The 16,207-nt window shown below is 43.9% G+C and overlaps 1 protein-coding gene across 10 annotated transcripts in view; it reads right to left on the reverse strand.

Moving 5' to 3' along the window:
- Nucleotides 1-16,207, reverse strand: part of L3mbtl1 (L3MBTL histone methyl-lysine binding protein 1) — a 50,293-nt gene that overhangs the window by 1,630 nt on the left and 32,456 nt on the right. For 7 of the 10 annotated variants that reach the window (XM_013077128.3, XM_087197861.1, XM_087197863.1 and 4 more), the window contains one exon: nucleotides 11,793-14,818. The exons of 1 other annotated variant lie outside the window; for it this stretch is intronic. In XM_013077128.3, the coding sequence (XP_012932582.1) occupies nucleotides 14,684-14,818 (135 nt within the window). In that variant the 3' untranslated portion in view covers nucleotides 11,793-14,683. Of the gene's footprint in view, nucleotides 1-8,005; nucleotides 10,802-11,792; nucleotides 14,819-16,207 lie in introns of those variants that run through there. 2 more of the 10 variants (XM_087197865.1, XM_013077129.3) reach the window with 2 other exon arrangements.

Here is a 16,207-nt window from a genome sequence, read left to right on the forward strand (position 1 = left end):
GACAGGGGGAAACACTCCATCCTCATCTCCCCATCTTTCTTTCTTTTCTTCTGTGTGTGCGTGTGTGTGTGTGTGTGTGTGTAACTGGGGGCTGAACCCAGAACCTGAGCTACATTACAAGCCCTTCTTTATTTTATTTTAAAATTTTTGTGTTGGTTTTTTTTTTTTTTTGAAACTGGGTCTCAGTATATATTCCAGAGTGGACTTTGCCTCACTATGTAGCCCAGGCTGGCCTCAAACTATGGTGACTTCTCTTGCCTTAGCCTCCTGAGTGCTGGAATTACAGGCAAGTAACCACCATGCCTAGGCTTATTTTTAAGTTTTGAGATAGGGTCTCATAAGTCACAAAGTTGTCCAGGCTGGGCTTGAACTTGTAATCCTCCTGCCTCACCCACCCAGAGTGCTGGGATTACAGGCCTGCACCACCATGCCCATCTCTTCGAAGGCTTTGGCACACTCATTTTACCCTCTTGGCTTTGCGAGCTCCTGGTGTTCCTTATGGATCATTGACTTCTCCATCTATCTTGGATTTTCTCCTCTTTTCATCTTTTAAACTTGGCTCAGTCCCTGAATCTCTATACTTATTCCTTAGTGGATCAAAACCAGTTTTATAGCTTAACCAACTATATTAGACAGTTCCCAGATTTATCTCTTTAGTTCTGATTCTCTCCAGAACGCTGGCCTTACATAGCTGCTTCCTTACAATTTGCCACATATCTGGAAGCATCTCAGCCTTCACATGTCTAAAACAAAGCTCTTTGTTTTCTTTTTTGGTACCAGGGATCGAACTCGGGACCTTGTGCTTGCGAACCAGGTGGCAGAACCACTAAGCTAAATCCCCGGCCCTAAAACAAAGCTCTGACTCTCATCCCTTCCCCTCTGCTTCAGTCATCTGCTCCTCCCTCAGTCATCTCATTATGACCTACTCAAAACTTCAAGCTAACAACTTGGAATTCATTCTTGAAACTTTACAGTTTTATTCCACCTCCATTCCATCATGAAATCACATTCAAATCTATCTGGAAAAGAAAACCAGCATGTCAGAGAAATCTGCACTCCCATGTTTACTGCAGCACTATTCATAATAACCAAGATAGGGGATTGATCTCAGTATCCATCAGTGGCTGAATGGATAAAGCAACTGTGGTATGTATGTATATATATATATATACACACACACACACACACACACACACACATATATATACAATGGAATATAACTCAGCACTAAAGGATGGAATCCTAGCATTTGCTGCAACATGGATGAACTTGGAGGACATCATATTATGTGAAATAGACCAGGTACAATATATAAATACTGCATGATCTCACTCATTTGTGGAAGCAAAAAAAGTGGACCTCATACAAGTAGAGAGTAGAATAGTGACTCCAGAGGCTGAGGAGGGCAAGGGGCAGAGAAAGAGAAAGATTAACAAGCAAAAATTTACAGATAGGAGAAATAAATTCTGGTCTTCTATTGCACAGTAAACTATCCTTAATAACATTGCATTATATATTTCAAAATAACTAGTAGAAAGGATTTTGAATATTCTTACCACAAACAACTGATACATGTTTGGGGTGATGGATATGTAAATATCTTGATTGGAGGGCTGGGGATTTAGCTCAGTGGTTTCACTGCCTACCTCGCAAGCGCAAGGTCCCAAGTTAGATCCCCGGTACCCAAAAAAGAAAAAAAAAATCTTGATTGGAGCATTACACAATGTATACATGCATGAAATATCACACTAAAAATATGTGCAATTACCATGTGTCAATTAAAAATAAAACAAATACCTTTAAACAATAGCAAAATATTGAATGTGTAAAATCCTGTATCATTTATGAAATATGTATAAAAAGTAATGTACCTTCTGGAACAATAAATACTTATTCAATTTTTGAAAAAAAAGTTTAAAAAATATGCAAAATCTCCAGAGCCCACTGCTGCTCACCACCAGTGCTATAGCCATCCTGCCTAAACCATCATCATCACTTGCAATAGCTTTTCTACACACCCCCTTCACCCTCTCCCTTCAATATTTACCTAATACTACACAATCTTTCACCACCAAGTCTTTCAAAATGTAAATCAGATCTTGTGCTTTTATTGCTCAAAAACTCCATCACACTCGTCAATTGTAGCAATAGGGATGAACCTGGAGGACATTACGTAGTGACTGTCCCCAGGGCACCCACTCTCTTCATCCAGCCCACCCAGCCCTCTAGCTTGCTCCCGCTGTTGCTCAGCACAAAAAGTACCCTCTCACTTCTGAGGCCTTGTGCTTATTTTTCCCTCTGCTTAGCAAGCTCTTCCCTAGACCTGTGCAGGGCTGGTTTCCACTAACATGACACAAGTCCCCGTTTTAGGGTCACCTCTTGGAGAGGCCTGTGCTGATTACAGATGACAGGTTTTCCTGGTTTGGCTGGGACTTAGGGCTCTCAGTGCTAAAACCAGTATAATCCTGGGCAAACCAAGATGGTTGGTCAATCTTCAAAACATTCCTGCTCACTTCCTACACACTTTTCTAATTTATTTTTTCTTTCTTTCTTTCTTTCTTTCTTTCTTTCTTTCTTTCTTTCTTTCTTTCTTTCTTTCTTTCTTTTCCTTTCCTTTTTTTTTAGCTGAGGCATTTATTGAAGCTTTCTTTTTAAATTATAATTTCTAGCATATATTAATTGAACACAATATGGGTATCTTTGTGACATTTTCATACATGCATATAACTTGCCTTCCCTGACTCCTTCTATTTTCTCCCTATACTTTCCTTTGTAGCTCTGATCACTCTCTGGTACTATGCCACTATTTAAATGTTTTTATATTCTGTCTCAAACTAGATCTTCAGCTCAGGAAGAACAAAGACTTTTCTTGTTCACTATTGAATCCTCAGCACCTAGAATGAGCCTGGAATATCAAAGGTACTCAGAACATATCTGACTAATGAAACCAAATAATGAGTTGATAAATTATGGTACATAGAAAATGGAAATTACACAACCAAAAGGTCCATATTAGCCTACACAACTCAAAAAAGAAACATATATCTGAAGAAATGTCAAGCGAAAGAAAAAAAGCAAGTTTCCAAATGGTAGGTGGACTAGGGGTATCAATTTTGTAAAAGTTAAAAACAAACAGCCGGGGATTTAGCTCAGTGGTTTCGCCGCCTGCTGTGCAAGCGCAAGGACTGAGTTGGATCCCAGGTACCAAAAAAAGAAGAAATCTTCAGCTAAAAAAAAAAAGTGAATTTTGGGCCGGGGATTTAGCTCAGTGGTTTCGCTGCCTGCTGTGCAAGTGCAAGGACCCAAGTTTGAGCCCCGGTACCAAAACAAACATGTACATGTACATTTGTGCGAGCGAGCGGGCGCGTGCATACGCACGCACGCACGGCAAGAGACCATGATACCAAGTTCTTTGGTTAGGTTATTTCTACTTTTGAATTACTGTGTAAAATTTCTGATGAGGTTGCTGTTCAGCTAGTATCTAACTACCAAGTCTGGTGGGAACTTTGACACACCCATTGCCCACTAACACCTTAATTATAATCCCCACACCTGAGCAGCTCTCAGTCCCTAAGGTTTCCTTTTCTCTTGCATCTGGTCTGTGATTTTCTGGTCAGAAGCCAGGCATCAGTATCCTTCTCCTGACCCTTTGACCTACAGTGGCCCCTGTGAATTCTGAGCCACTTTTAAAATTCTCAAGCCTGTCCCTACCCTAACTTACTGCAGCCTACGTTTGCCTTCTTGTCCCAGCTCTCTGAATACCTGCTTACACCTACCTGGGCTGTAGAATGAGCACCACACAGTTTTCCCTCCTTAAACATTCCTTCTACTCACCAGGTTGCTTGCTAACCCTTCCATGGCCCTCATCTGCCTTCCTCAGAAGCCTTGCCAGATACCCTGTCATTGTACCTGCCTCCACTGTTGCACTTGTCTTTGCTCCACCATAATCCAAGTACTTACCTGCCTGGCTGGCTCAAGGGTCAGCTTGGTCTTATTTTCTTCCCACAACCTCACAGGTTAGGAAGTATCATATCCTTGCTTTAAGGAAGAGGAAACTGAGACATGGAGAGGGGAAGTGACTTGATCAAGACAGAGTTAGCTGTATAATCCAAGCTATTTCGGAAGTTGAGGCAGGAGGGTCACAAATTTGAGGCCAGCCTGAGCAATTTAGTGAGATCTTTTCTCAAAGTCAAGAAAGAAGGGGGGTGGGGATATAGCTCAGTGTAGCGTGCGTATTCAACTTGGAAGAGACCCTCAGTTCAATCCTCAGTAACACACACACACACACACACTCAAGAAGAAGGAGAAGAGGAAGAAAGAAGAAGAGGAGAAGGTGAAGGAGAAGAAGAAAAGAGAGACAGAATAAATGATATAATTAGGATTTGAACCCCAGCTGAACCAATCTGACTCCAAAAACTATGACCTGGAATTCTGAGAAATTAGAAGTTAGAAAAAGGAAGGAATAAAAATGGGGAGGAAGTGAGGATGTAATTTGGTTAGGGAAGAAAAATTTAGGCAGTTGGTGAAGAAAGAAAAGAAGAGAGAGAAGGAATAGTGTTAGGAAAGAAGAAAGAAAAAAGAAGGCAGAAAGGGAGGGAGGAAAGAAGTTATGAAGGAGAGAAGTTGGGAAGGCCTGAGGTAGGAAGTAAAGGAAGCAGGGAGGAAGCTAGTTAGGTGACTCATCAGTCCACTTAGCAGACCGACAGGCCAGAGGCAGATGTCCTGCCTGTAGGAGAGCCTCTCACCTGGTGACTCTGGGTCCCAGTGCAGGTCCCTGGGAGCTTTGCTTTCTCTCTCTGCATGGTCCTTCTGACCTGGAACCCAGTTCTAACTCACCAAGCAACCTTCCTTAGCAGCAGCGACCTGTCACCCACTCGCCTGACTCTCAAACCAGCTGGAGTTCAACCTCTCAGCCCTGTCAGCTGAGAGCTGCCTGGGGCCTTCCAGTTACTAATTAACCACTAGATTGAATGACCATACTGGCTGCACCCACTGGCTGCTTGACAGCCCTTCCCTGAGGACCCTCTGTACTTTTTAAAGCTACATTTTTTTTTTTTAAAGCTAAGTTTTAAACTTAACCTGTAAGACCTTGGGCAAGTGATTTCAGCTCCTGGAGCTTCAGGTGAACTATGAAGGTCATATGTCTTGCCTTAAGGTGGATCTCTGAAGTCCCTTTCAACAAAGTCACATTTCCTTTTCCCGGAATTGCCCCCTTCCCATTGTCCAGCTCAAACGCTGACTTTTCCTCACAGCCTTCCCCAAGCCATCAGCTCAATTTCCCTTTCTCTCTCAGCTGGAGAACTGACAACGGAAAGACTTGTCTCACACAGCTCCCTCTTCTGCCCCCTATCTGAGGGGCCGCCAGCCTCTGTGCTGAGCCTTCTATGGCAGTTCCAGAGATGTGCAGCGCCTTCCCTCCTCAGCTGGAGTCTTGGCTGGACACTTCCTACACATGCTTGTGTTGAGCCACCAGTGCCACCCAGAACTTACTTGCCTTGCCACTGCCCTGGAGGAGAATCTAAGCTGAGATGAGATCCAGGGCCTGCTCTATCCTTTGGAGACCCATGGCCCAGGAACAGGACTTGGCATCGTACTGCTCACAGGAGAAGAAGGCTTCCTTGTGGTTGCCCCAAAGGTGCCCAGGCCTGAGGTTCTAACTCAGGGCGAGGGTGAGGCCTGGCCCACTGGGCAGGTGGGCAAAGCTCTGCTCAGTGGCCCTTCTGCCAAGGGAGTCCACTGAGTCTGACTTTCACTTTGCTTCCATCCTTGCCTTTCCATTCAAATATCAACAACTTCATGGTGAGGTCCAGTGTTTTAAAAATGGATGGCTCTGATACACTCCAGAGCCCTGCATGGCCACACTCCCCACCTCCACCAACACAAACATCAGCACATGTCTGGTCTCAGCCCAAGACCACAAGAGCACAGAGCAAATTAGGACAACAGCCAGGGTCCTGCCCCTTTCACTGCGCTGCTCCTTCAAGCTCCTCCTCCCCTGCATTCCCAGGGCTGGCTTTTAAGAACCCACACAATGGCATCAATTGGACAAACTATATCGAAGAACCCCCCTCTTTGGTGTGCTGTGGATCAACTTCAGGGCCTTGCACACACTAGACAAGTGTGTCTACCACTGAGCTACACACAGCCCTGAAGAGTCTCAATATACAGAGGAGTGTCAAATAAAAAGTGAAAGCTTCCCCTCCAGACCTATCTGCAATCTAACTCCCAGAGGTAAGTGCTGTTAACTAAAAGGTGACTGTCGTTTCTGATGTTCGTCTCTGCCCTAATCTATATACTTTTTTCCAGAAAACTGAGCCATACTATACATATCATTCAGCAATCTATTCATTTTTCTCCCATACTTCCTTCCACCCCAATACAAAAATTCAACATTTTTTAACAGCTGCATCACACTGCATAGTGCAGGATCAACTTTACTATCCCTAGTCCCTATTCCTATATCATGAAAGTACCCATTTTGGGAGGGGAAAGGAAAAGAAAGAGTGTAATGGATTGAAATTAATTAAGCTACACTAAATGCATGTATGAACTTCCCAAAACAAACCCCACCACGATGTAGTATTAACGTACACTAATAAACTAGAATAAAATAAAAGTACATGTTTCACGATTCTTTGAATAACGCTGTACAGAACATCTTTGCTTTTACATCCTGTGGCCTTGTGCTCATATTTTTAGTGGATACAAACTTCTGAAAGTAGGAGTACTGGGTGAGTTTTGACCTATTTATCAAATTTCTATAAAAAGTTCTGCCAGCAGACATGGCTACCAGCAGTGCTTGAACTTGTCCTTCCTTCTCAGTAATGTGTAGATAACAGCCAAGGCCACTTGTAAATACCTCCCCATCTTTTCTCTTCCTTTTTCGATGCCCTCCCACCCTCCCTGGATGGACTCTGTTGTTTGGGTATGAATATCAAAGACATGTTCTTAAGGATGGAAGGTGAGAATCTGTCGGGAGCAATGCTACATAATTTTAGGGAAAAATCATTCGGTTAGCCTAGTTCTCCTGCCTACAGCCCAGCTATGGAATTCTGAGACATAATTCCATTTTGGCCTCGGGTCACAACTGAGACCTCAATGATCCGTTGTTGCTGTGATGCTCCAGGACAAGATTACACCAGCCGAAGACATCCTGGGAGGAACAAACATCTACTCAGTTCCTCATTGCTCTTGGATTGTTACATCTTGTTTATGCGGATGTACTGAACTCTCTGCAAGTCATTTGTTACGTTTATTTCTCTTGATGTACTGAATAAAAGGTGCGGTAAACTGGGGGCTTCCGTCTTTGCCGCCCAGAGCAGCACTGATCAGACCCAAAGCTCAGCTTCTTCTCGGTCTCATTTTTCTACCTTTCCTGTGATTCACTTTGTGTTGCCGTGGCTCCCAGGAGACTAGGACTTACTGCAGAGGTTCTAGTAACGTCCCCTTTCCCTGTTCCTTACAAGAGTCTACCTCCAGGAATATTCCCTCCACTTCCACGTTCTGGAGCCCACTTCTCTGTCATGTGGCCCCATTTCCGCCCCCACCTCTACTCCTACGTACAGATTCCTCTACAGGCAGAGTAAATACCTGGCTTAGCGTCATTAGAAAAATCTGTTACCCATGTGAGTTGGGAGCAGGACCCTGATGCCAACAGACTCACACGTGGGCCCTAGTTTTCTTTTGAAAAAAAAAAAAAAGTTTTTAGAAAGTGAAAAATGTATGAAGTTTTAAAAGGACTACTGGGTAGATAATGAAAAATATTAGCTCTTTATCCTCACTTTGTTTTTTCTTAAGAGTAGGAACAATTTATTGAGATAGTTTCTGCCTAAGAGAGACAGTAGGAGGCCCAGAAAGTGGGTTTACCTTATCCTCACCTTTTAAAAAAAGATGCTTTCAAAAAAGAAAATAAATAAATAAAGAAATAAAGAAAGAAAGAAAGAAAGAAAGAAAGAAAGAAAGAAAGATGTTTTCTTGGTATTTCTCTACTTGTGTCTAAATTAAATAATATGCTTATACTGCTATTCTTCCATCTTTCAGTTTAATAAATTTTCAAAGGGCTTTCTTCTTTTTCTTTTTGAGACAGGATCTTACTATGGAGTTCAGGGTGGCCTTGAACTCAGTATGTAGTGGAGGCTGGCCTTGAACTCATCCTGATCCTGGATCTGTGATCCTCCAGCCTCAGCCTCCTGAGTGCTGGGATTCCAGGTGTGCATCAGCAGTCCCAGCCAAAGGACTTATGACTATGGAGAATATTTAGATCTTGCCCATTCAAACACACTTCTGCTTTTCCTGAAGTTAATTTATAATTGCTTCATTAGATGGCTTAAGAAATTGACTATGAATATATATATATACATATTTACATACGAACAATGGAGATATATTCTGAGGAATGCATCATTAGATGATTTCATCATGCAAACATCAGAGTGTACTTACAAACTAAGATGTCTTCAATGTCACTAGGTGCTTTAATTTTATGGGACCAACCATCCTACATGCAGCCCATCATCAACTGAAAGTCATTATTTGGTGCATGACTATATATTCAATATTTTTAGAGATAATTACATATTATTATATATACTATATAATTATCTGATAATTATAACTCCCCCTAATATATTGTTTCAGTTTGGGTTTGGGTTTGATCCAACCTTTCTGGACCCTTTCATCCTTCTGCTGTCACCTGGCCGTCAGCCTGGTCCCTCCTTCTCCATCGCTTAGGAAATCCCCCTCATCTCTCTTCTTGATCCTATGTCTTCCGTGTGTGTGTGTGTGTGTGTGTGTGTGTGTGTGTGTACACACACATTAGGGACTGATCCAGGGCTCACACACTGAGCTACATCTCCAACTCTTAATTTTTTTTTTAATTTTCAGACAAGGTGTTGCTAAGTCTCTTAAGTTGCCCAAGCTGGACTCAAACTTGCAATCCTCCTGCCTCAGCTTCCTAGAGTGTTGGGATAATGGGCATGTGCCACCTCACCCAGATTTTTGTCTTCCTTTGTAACAAATTGTCTTATTGTGGTAAATATGTATAACATAAAACTGGCCATTTTAAGCATTTTTCAGTGGCATTAAGTGCATCCATGATGTTGCACAACCATCACTACTACATATTTTTCCCTTAGTAGAGCACAGTGGCACATGCCTGTAACCCAGCAGGTAAGAGGCCGAGGCAGGAAGATGACAAACTGAAGGCCAGTCTGGACAGTGCAGCCAGACTTTGTTTCAAAAAACAAAGGCCCCCCCAAAATTCCTCCTGTCTTTATTGTGGCATAATTATTATAGTAATGGAGAGCTGACTCACAATTTCCTCTTTGGATTGATCACTGCAGGTGTACAAAACACAGTTGATTTTTCTATGCTGATCTGGTATATTGCAAGTTTATTATTTCTAGCAGCTTTCTTGTAATTTTTCCTTTTTTTGGTACCAGGGATCAAACTTGGGACCTTGGACTTGCGAGGCAGGTGGCAGCACCACTAAGCTAAATCCCTGGCCCCTCTTGTAGATTTTTTTTTTTTTAATTTATTTTCTTTTTGGTACCAGACATTGAACTCAGGACCTTGCGATTGCGAGGCAGGCAGCAGAACCAGAGCTAATTCCCCGGCCCTGTAGATTTTTTAGATACAAGATCATGTCATCTGTAAATATAATTTTACTTCTTCCTTTCCATTTTGGATGCCTTTTATTTCTTTCTCTTATCTAATTACTTCCAGTATAAGACTGAATAGCAGTGGTGAAGGCAGGAATTCTTGTCTTGTTCCTGATCTTTGGGAGAGTGTTCAGCCTTTCATTATTACATTATTATGATGCTAACTGTGGGCTTTTGGTAGATATTCTTTGTCAGGTGGAGGAAGTTTGCTTTTTTTTTTTAAGACAGGGTCCTACTCACTATGTAGTCCAGGCTGGCCTTCAACTTGTGGTGACCATCCCATCTCAGCCTCCCAAGTGGTGGGATTACAGTTGTGCACTACCATGCCCAGTTTTCTAATCCTAGCTTTCTGAGTATCTTTATCATGAAAAGATGTTTGATTTTGTCAAATGCCTTTTATGTCAATTGAGACGATCAATTATTCCCCACTCTTGCTTTGTTCTAATGTGCTATATTTTACCTTGCTTTTCTTACACTGAATCCTTGCATTCATGGGATCTTCCTCTTTTTAGAGGTGTACAGGAGGTAAAAGTTTGAAACCTTTATCCATTTGAAAATCTTCTGCCTTCATGTTTGATCCAAACTTGGCTGGGCATACAAGTCAGTTCCTTTAGAATTGTGAACTGTCTCACAGCTCCTTTTAGGCAGTGCTATTGTGATTCACATTCCTTTGGCTGAGACCCGTTGCATTCTTCCAAAAGCCTTTAGGGTCCTCTTTTATTATCATTCTTGTACAATAGCTTGGTGGCATTCCTTTCATATCTTTTGTACTAGGCAGTCAGTGTGAACTCTTAATTTGGAGACTTCTGTCTCTCAACTCTGAAAGTTTTTGTTAGTTTTTATTGATATAATTTGTTTTCTCTCTCTGGAATCTCTGCTAGTTGTATGTTAGATCTCCAGCAAGTCTTCTGACTTTTAAAAATTCTTTACTGTTTTTCATCTCTTTGTCTTTTTTACTTTTTACTTTCCAGGCGATGTCTTCAACTTTATCTTTCAAATCTTGTGCTGAATTTTTATTTCTTCAATCACATTTCAAATTCCCAAAAGCCCTTTCTTATATGTCAATGTTTCTTTTCCTTTCATTGCAGCCATGGTTGATAGAAGATTGGGTTCTGGCAAATGGAAGTATCAAGTCTTCCACTCTAATGTGTAAGCAAGAGGGAAGGGCAAATGTGAGTGGAAGAGGTCATGCACATGAGGTGGCAGGAAGATGCAGGTTTCATTTTCTTTGTGACATAAATGGTGAGGATGTGTATTGAAATGATGGAGGAAGTGGAGGGGGAGGTTTGAGGAGCATGAAAGGGAGCCAGAGCTTTGATCCAGCTCCCCAAGCCTCAGCTGCTTCCTAGGCAGCTCTGAGGTCTCAGCTCACATTGAGGCTAGAAACCATCAGTCTACCATGGCACCAATCTGCTGGGAGTTCTAGGTCAAGGTGAAGATGGGCTCTTGAGCAGCTCCATAGTTGGTATTCTAGCCAAGTGATCTGGAAGAGCTGCAGGGCAAAGGAATTAAGGATATTGACAAGCAAAGGGTGAAGTGACTGAAATATGACACTTCTACCAGGTTCCATGGGAACCTCACATTCTCTCTTTTTTTTTTTTTTTGGTACCGGGGCTCAAATTCAGGACTTTGTGCTATCGAGGCAGGTGGCGGCACCACTGAACTAAATCCCTGGCCTCTGGAACCTCACATTCTTACCACTCAGCTTGACATTTCCCTTTCTTCTTGAATATGTGGTGCATTACTTTTTTTTATATAGGGGATCAAACTTGGGACCTTGCGCTTTCGAGGCAGGCGGCGGAACCACTGAGCTAAATCCCCAGCTCCGTGGTGCTATTTTTTAAATGGGAGACTTTACTGAGTTTTCTGCCCTTGGTCATGTGAAATGTTAGGGATGAGGCCCTTTTCCACACTGCTCCCTGGGGGTTTCCATCATTTACACTTTCAGTGTAGACAGGAATACTCAGCCATCTTTATCCTTATTTCTTCTCTTTAAAATAGTATAGTGACCAGATTCTCCAGGACCTCTAGCTAACAGCAGGGAGAACAGCCTCCTCAGTAATGGTAGCACTGTATTCCCTTAGGGTTTTCTGGGTGTTTTACCATGGAAAGAGAAGAGACTCTGGCTGTATATATTCAGCTATTCAACTTTATTTATGTTGTTTCAATACATTGACAAATCACACCATATTTTGTTTGTAACTTTTCTTCCCTCATGAATCACTTTCACTTAAACCAGAGGATTCTCTTAAAGAACATGAGTTTAAATACACACACACACACACACACACACACACACATTCACACACACACAGACAAGTACAGAAATGTAACCCCACCAAAGTGCATGTGAATGAAAGTGCAAATGGGCTTCATATTCAAACTCTGGGGCCATTCTCTGCCACAGAAATTACAGAAAGGTTGTCCTTGTCCTAGGCCAAGACAGGACAGGGGCTGGGTGAGCCTGCTGGGGCCAAAGTATAAGTGGTACCTGTTTCTAGAGAACAGGGCATAGGGCACAGGGCACAGGGCACCAAGAACCACCGCCCACTCCCTTACCCTCTATGATCTCAGGCCAGGGTACAGAGAGCTAGTGTGGGCATGCAGTAGGGTGAAGGGCAGTGGGGAAGACAGAGGCTGACTTCTACCTGATTTTGTATGATTTGGTTTCTTTCCCACAGGTTTGACATTAGTGCAGACAATGCTGAGGCCTCAAAGTTCAGAGGCCTTTGGTCCACCTGGTCTTTCCCACAGGTGAACATTAGGTGGTTGGCAGATCCACATGGCAAAGGCTGCCCAGCCCCTCTCCTTTGAAGCTGTGAGGTCCACAGTACTAGCTGGGAACATGTGGTTCAAGTTCTTGCTGCCTTCTTATTCCACAAAGTCAGTGAGCATCTCAGAGGCCAATTAAGGACAAGGATGAGTTCCACTGACACCTAGGCAGCCAGAATAAGACTTGTATGTGCTCCTTTTACTTCAGCCAAAGGGCAGCAACGTCATTTCTGTAAACCTAGCCCATACCCTGTGGCCACGCTTGCTCATCTGGCCTCCCTCCCAGGAAGGCTGGGCTCAGAGCCACCTGAGGACTGAAAGAGAAGGGACATCTGAAGCTCTGCAGTGGTCAGCTGGGGGCTCAATGGCTAGCCTCAAAACTTATCTGGCCCACAGTGGAGAGGGGCCTCTATAGGGCTGTGGCGGGAAATCAACAGAGCTTTGGGTTTCCTCTAAGGAAAAAAATAATAATATAAAGCTTCATATTTTAACAATAGCCCTTGACATAGTCCCAGCACTGAGCCTCACATCTGCACATGAGTTCTGCGCACACATACATACACACATCACATGACAGAGAGGAGGGGACTGGGGAAGGACCCCAGCTCCACAGCCTGCAGGCCCATCTCAGCACCTGGGGGTATGGGAGCTTGGCACTAGCCCTTCACCTCCAGACGGGGCTGGCTGCTTAGGGCGGCTCTAGCCCTTCTCACCCAGGCTGGGTGCCAGGTTTGGCAGTGGCTCAGCGGAGGCTGGGTCCCTATGTGGATAGAGAGGTTGAAGTCCCAGAGCCCCACCAGGGACCCAGTTGGCAGTGCAAGACACATAAGGAGTGGTAAGAAGGCTTAAGGGATAGAGAACTCAAAGACAGAAGAGTTCACTTTTCCAACTTCCAACCCTAAGTGGTCTTTGTAAGACACCTCAAGACCAAGCGGTAAACATACAAGGGACAGACCAAATGTGATTTCATATATTTTTGACGGGGAGGACATGTGCTAGGCAGAGGGCTACATTCCCATGATGGGAGGTCTGGCAGGTAGGGGGCCTTTGCCCATGGGCAATACCTTGGCTGAGACCCACAGATGTAGAGAGGATGCTTGTTCAGCTTTTGGGGCCACCATGCCTACTGGAGCTGTCCTTTGGCCAGAGATTGTCTGATAGTCCCTTGAGCAGGTCTCCCGGCCCGGGCTACTTACCAGACCAAGCTTCCTCTTTCCCAGACCCATCAGAGAGAGTGTGTGCAAAACAACAGTGAACCTCAACCTCTGCCAGCTATAAAATTGGCTTCAACCACTTGCTCATGCTGCAGGAACTGGGACCCAGTGTGGGTCACTAAAATGCCCATTGGTCCAGAACTGGGAATGTTCAAAGGCATGTTTGTTCGTTCTGAGTTTCTTTCACTGCTGGGCAAAACGAACAACAGCAGCTAGGAGCTCCCAATGGGTCCCATGATGACATGTATCTTTCCGTCCTTTTCTTTTTTCTTTCACTCTTGGATGGTACTGGAGATTGATCCAGGGCTTTTGCATTGAGCTACACCTCCAGCCCCTAGCCCCACCCCACCTGGATCTCACTAAGTCACTAAATTGCCAGGTTGGCTTTGAACTTTCAGTCCTCCTACCTTGGCCTCCCAGAGTGCTGGGATTACAGGTAGGTGCCACCACTCCCAACTATGATGATGTTTCTGGGGCTCATATATCCAGAGGGAGGAGCCAAGGGGCTGGCTGGGCCAGGTTTGCCCAGGAAACTGGGTAGCAGAACATAGGCCGTAAAACCAACAGGGAGAAAGGGAGGAGGTGCTTTTATGTATAAATACTTGTGGCAGGGTCACTTCTTGGTAGGAGGAAAGGAGCCAAGGAGAGAAAAATACACAGAGAAGGAAAAAGAGCCTCAGGGTGGAGACTCTTGCTCTACCAGACTCTTCCTCACTGCTAAGGAAAAAGACCCTTTGATCACGACAAGGTCAACAGGAGATGTGGGGCTTCCCTAGACAGGGTACCTCCAACAACACCCTCGTTGATGCCCCATTTCAATCATGGCCTCACTAGTGCCCCTGAAGGCAAATGAGCTCCAGAACCCAGGCCAGGTGTCCTCCTTCCCTAGGACCCCCTGCACCTTTTAGGAAGGACCAGGCCTGGTCAGATGCAGAGGGGTGGGGGTACAGTGGGGTATGAGGAGCTCAAGTCAGGAAGAAAGCATCAGCCAGAAAGGGAGACCCAGCAAGTACTGGAGGAGGGCCCAGCCTTGGCCAGTCACTTTAAGGTGTCATCAGCGTTTTTGAACATGAGAATGGCGTTATAAATCTTCAAGGCTGGGCCCAGCTTGACGCTCATGATCTTCACAATGTCCGCCTGTGTCAGCAAAAGGAAGGCCTCGCCGTCAATCATCTGAGGGGTTGGGAAGGGAGGTGGAAAGTGGAGAAGGCAAAAAGGGTCAAGGGGAAGGGGTGAAGGAAAGGTGAGGATATGCATGGGAGTAAAAAATGGGAGTGAAGGGTGTGTCATTTGTGGGGGAAGGGAGGAAGGAGGGAGCAGGAAAGAGGAAGGACCCGGAGAAAGGAGAAAGGGGAAGAAAGGAGAAAAGGAAGACAGCAATGGGATGGAGAAGGAACTAAAGATAGCCGCTGGTTCCCCAGAGTCACAAACATGTACTCTCTTGCTTTCTCTTTCTGCTGACCAGTTCAAAATGAAAATGAGGACCTCCTTTGTTCAAAAAGTATTGAGTTTGAAGGTAATGACAGCTGAGCACTAAGCCTAGGAAGTTTACTTTGCCCACATCATAAACAATTTCATTCACTAGTCATCCACTCTATACATGTTTCCTGGACTCCTCTGTAATTTGTGTAACCATCTTCAAATCAACAAGTGTGATTAACAACTTTGAAATGTCAAAAATGAAAACAGACAAAAAATCCTTGCTGTTGTCATCCCCATATGAACCAATTGGTCAATCTTAGTGCTGTTAATGGCTAATGTTGGGACAGATGGACACTGTGCACATCCCATGTGATTTCAGTGTGATCCAGTATGAACGACAGTGTATTACCTGACCTATTCTTGCCAAAAGACAAAGAAACAGAGAGAAGGAGAGAGAGAGAGAGAGAGAGAGAGACAGAGACAGACAGAGAGAAATTGATTTAACCTAAATCTAACCAAGACTTTGGATTTGACTTTCAATTTATAGAAAATACAGGCAACAGAAGAATAAGTTAAGCAACATCACAAGGAAACAAGACAAATCCAGAAGGAAGGGAACATTCTGTAAGACTTTTAGAAATGTCTTGAAGAAAGATGAAACAGTGCTCGTGTGTGTATGGGGTGTGTGTGTGCGCACGGGGTGTGTGTGTACTATCCTAGAATGATCTTTAAGAAACATACCAACTGAAATAAATTGTGTGGGCCTTGTTTGAATCTGGCTCAAAAACTGCAAAAAATGTTCTGAGACATCTAGGGAGATTTGAATACAGCTTGGGTATGGGATGGTGCCAAGGAGCTACTGTCAATCTGTTAGTGGGATTACAATACTGTGGTTATACAGAGAAAGTCTTTAGTTTCAGAGATGCTAAAGTATTCAAGGATGACATGTCATGTCTGTAATTTAAAATTACTTTGCCCAAAAATAGGTGAAGCAAATCTGGGAAATGGTGATAGCTGTGAATTCTAAGGGTAGAGTTAGGACAGGAAGAGGCCAGCTGTGGAGGAGTGAGTGAGGACACCCAGGGCTAGGGACTTGGGCAAGGAAAAACTACCCAAATGTTTATGAGCAGCACAACTGTG

Source organism: Heterocephalus glaber, unplaced genomic scaffold (genome assembly GCF_053883595.1).
Source record: "Heterocephalus glaber isolate CG9 unplaced genomic scaffold, H.glaber_assembly_v1.0 deba00001673, whole genome shotgun sequence".
Lineage (NCBI taxonomy): Eukaryota > Metazoa > Chordata > Mammalia > Rodentia > Bathyergidae > Heterocephalus > Heterocephalus glaber.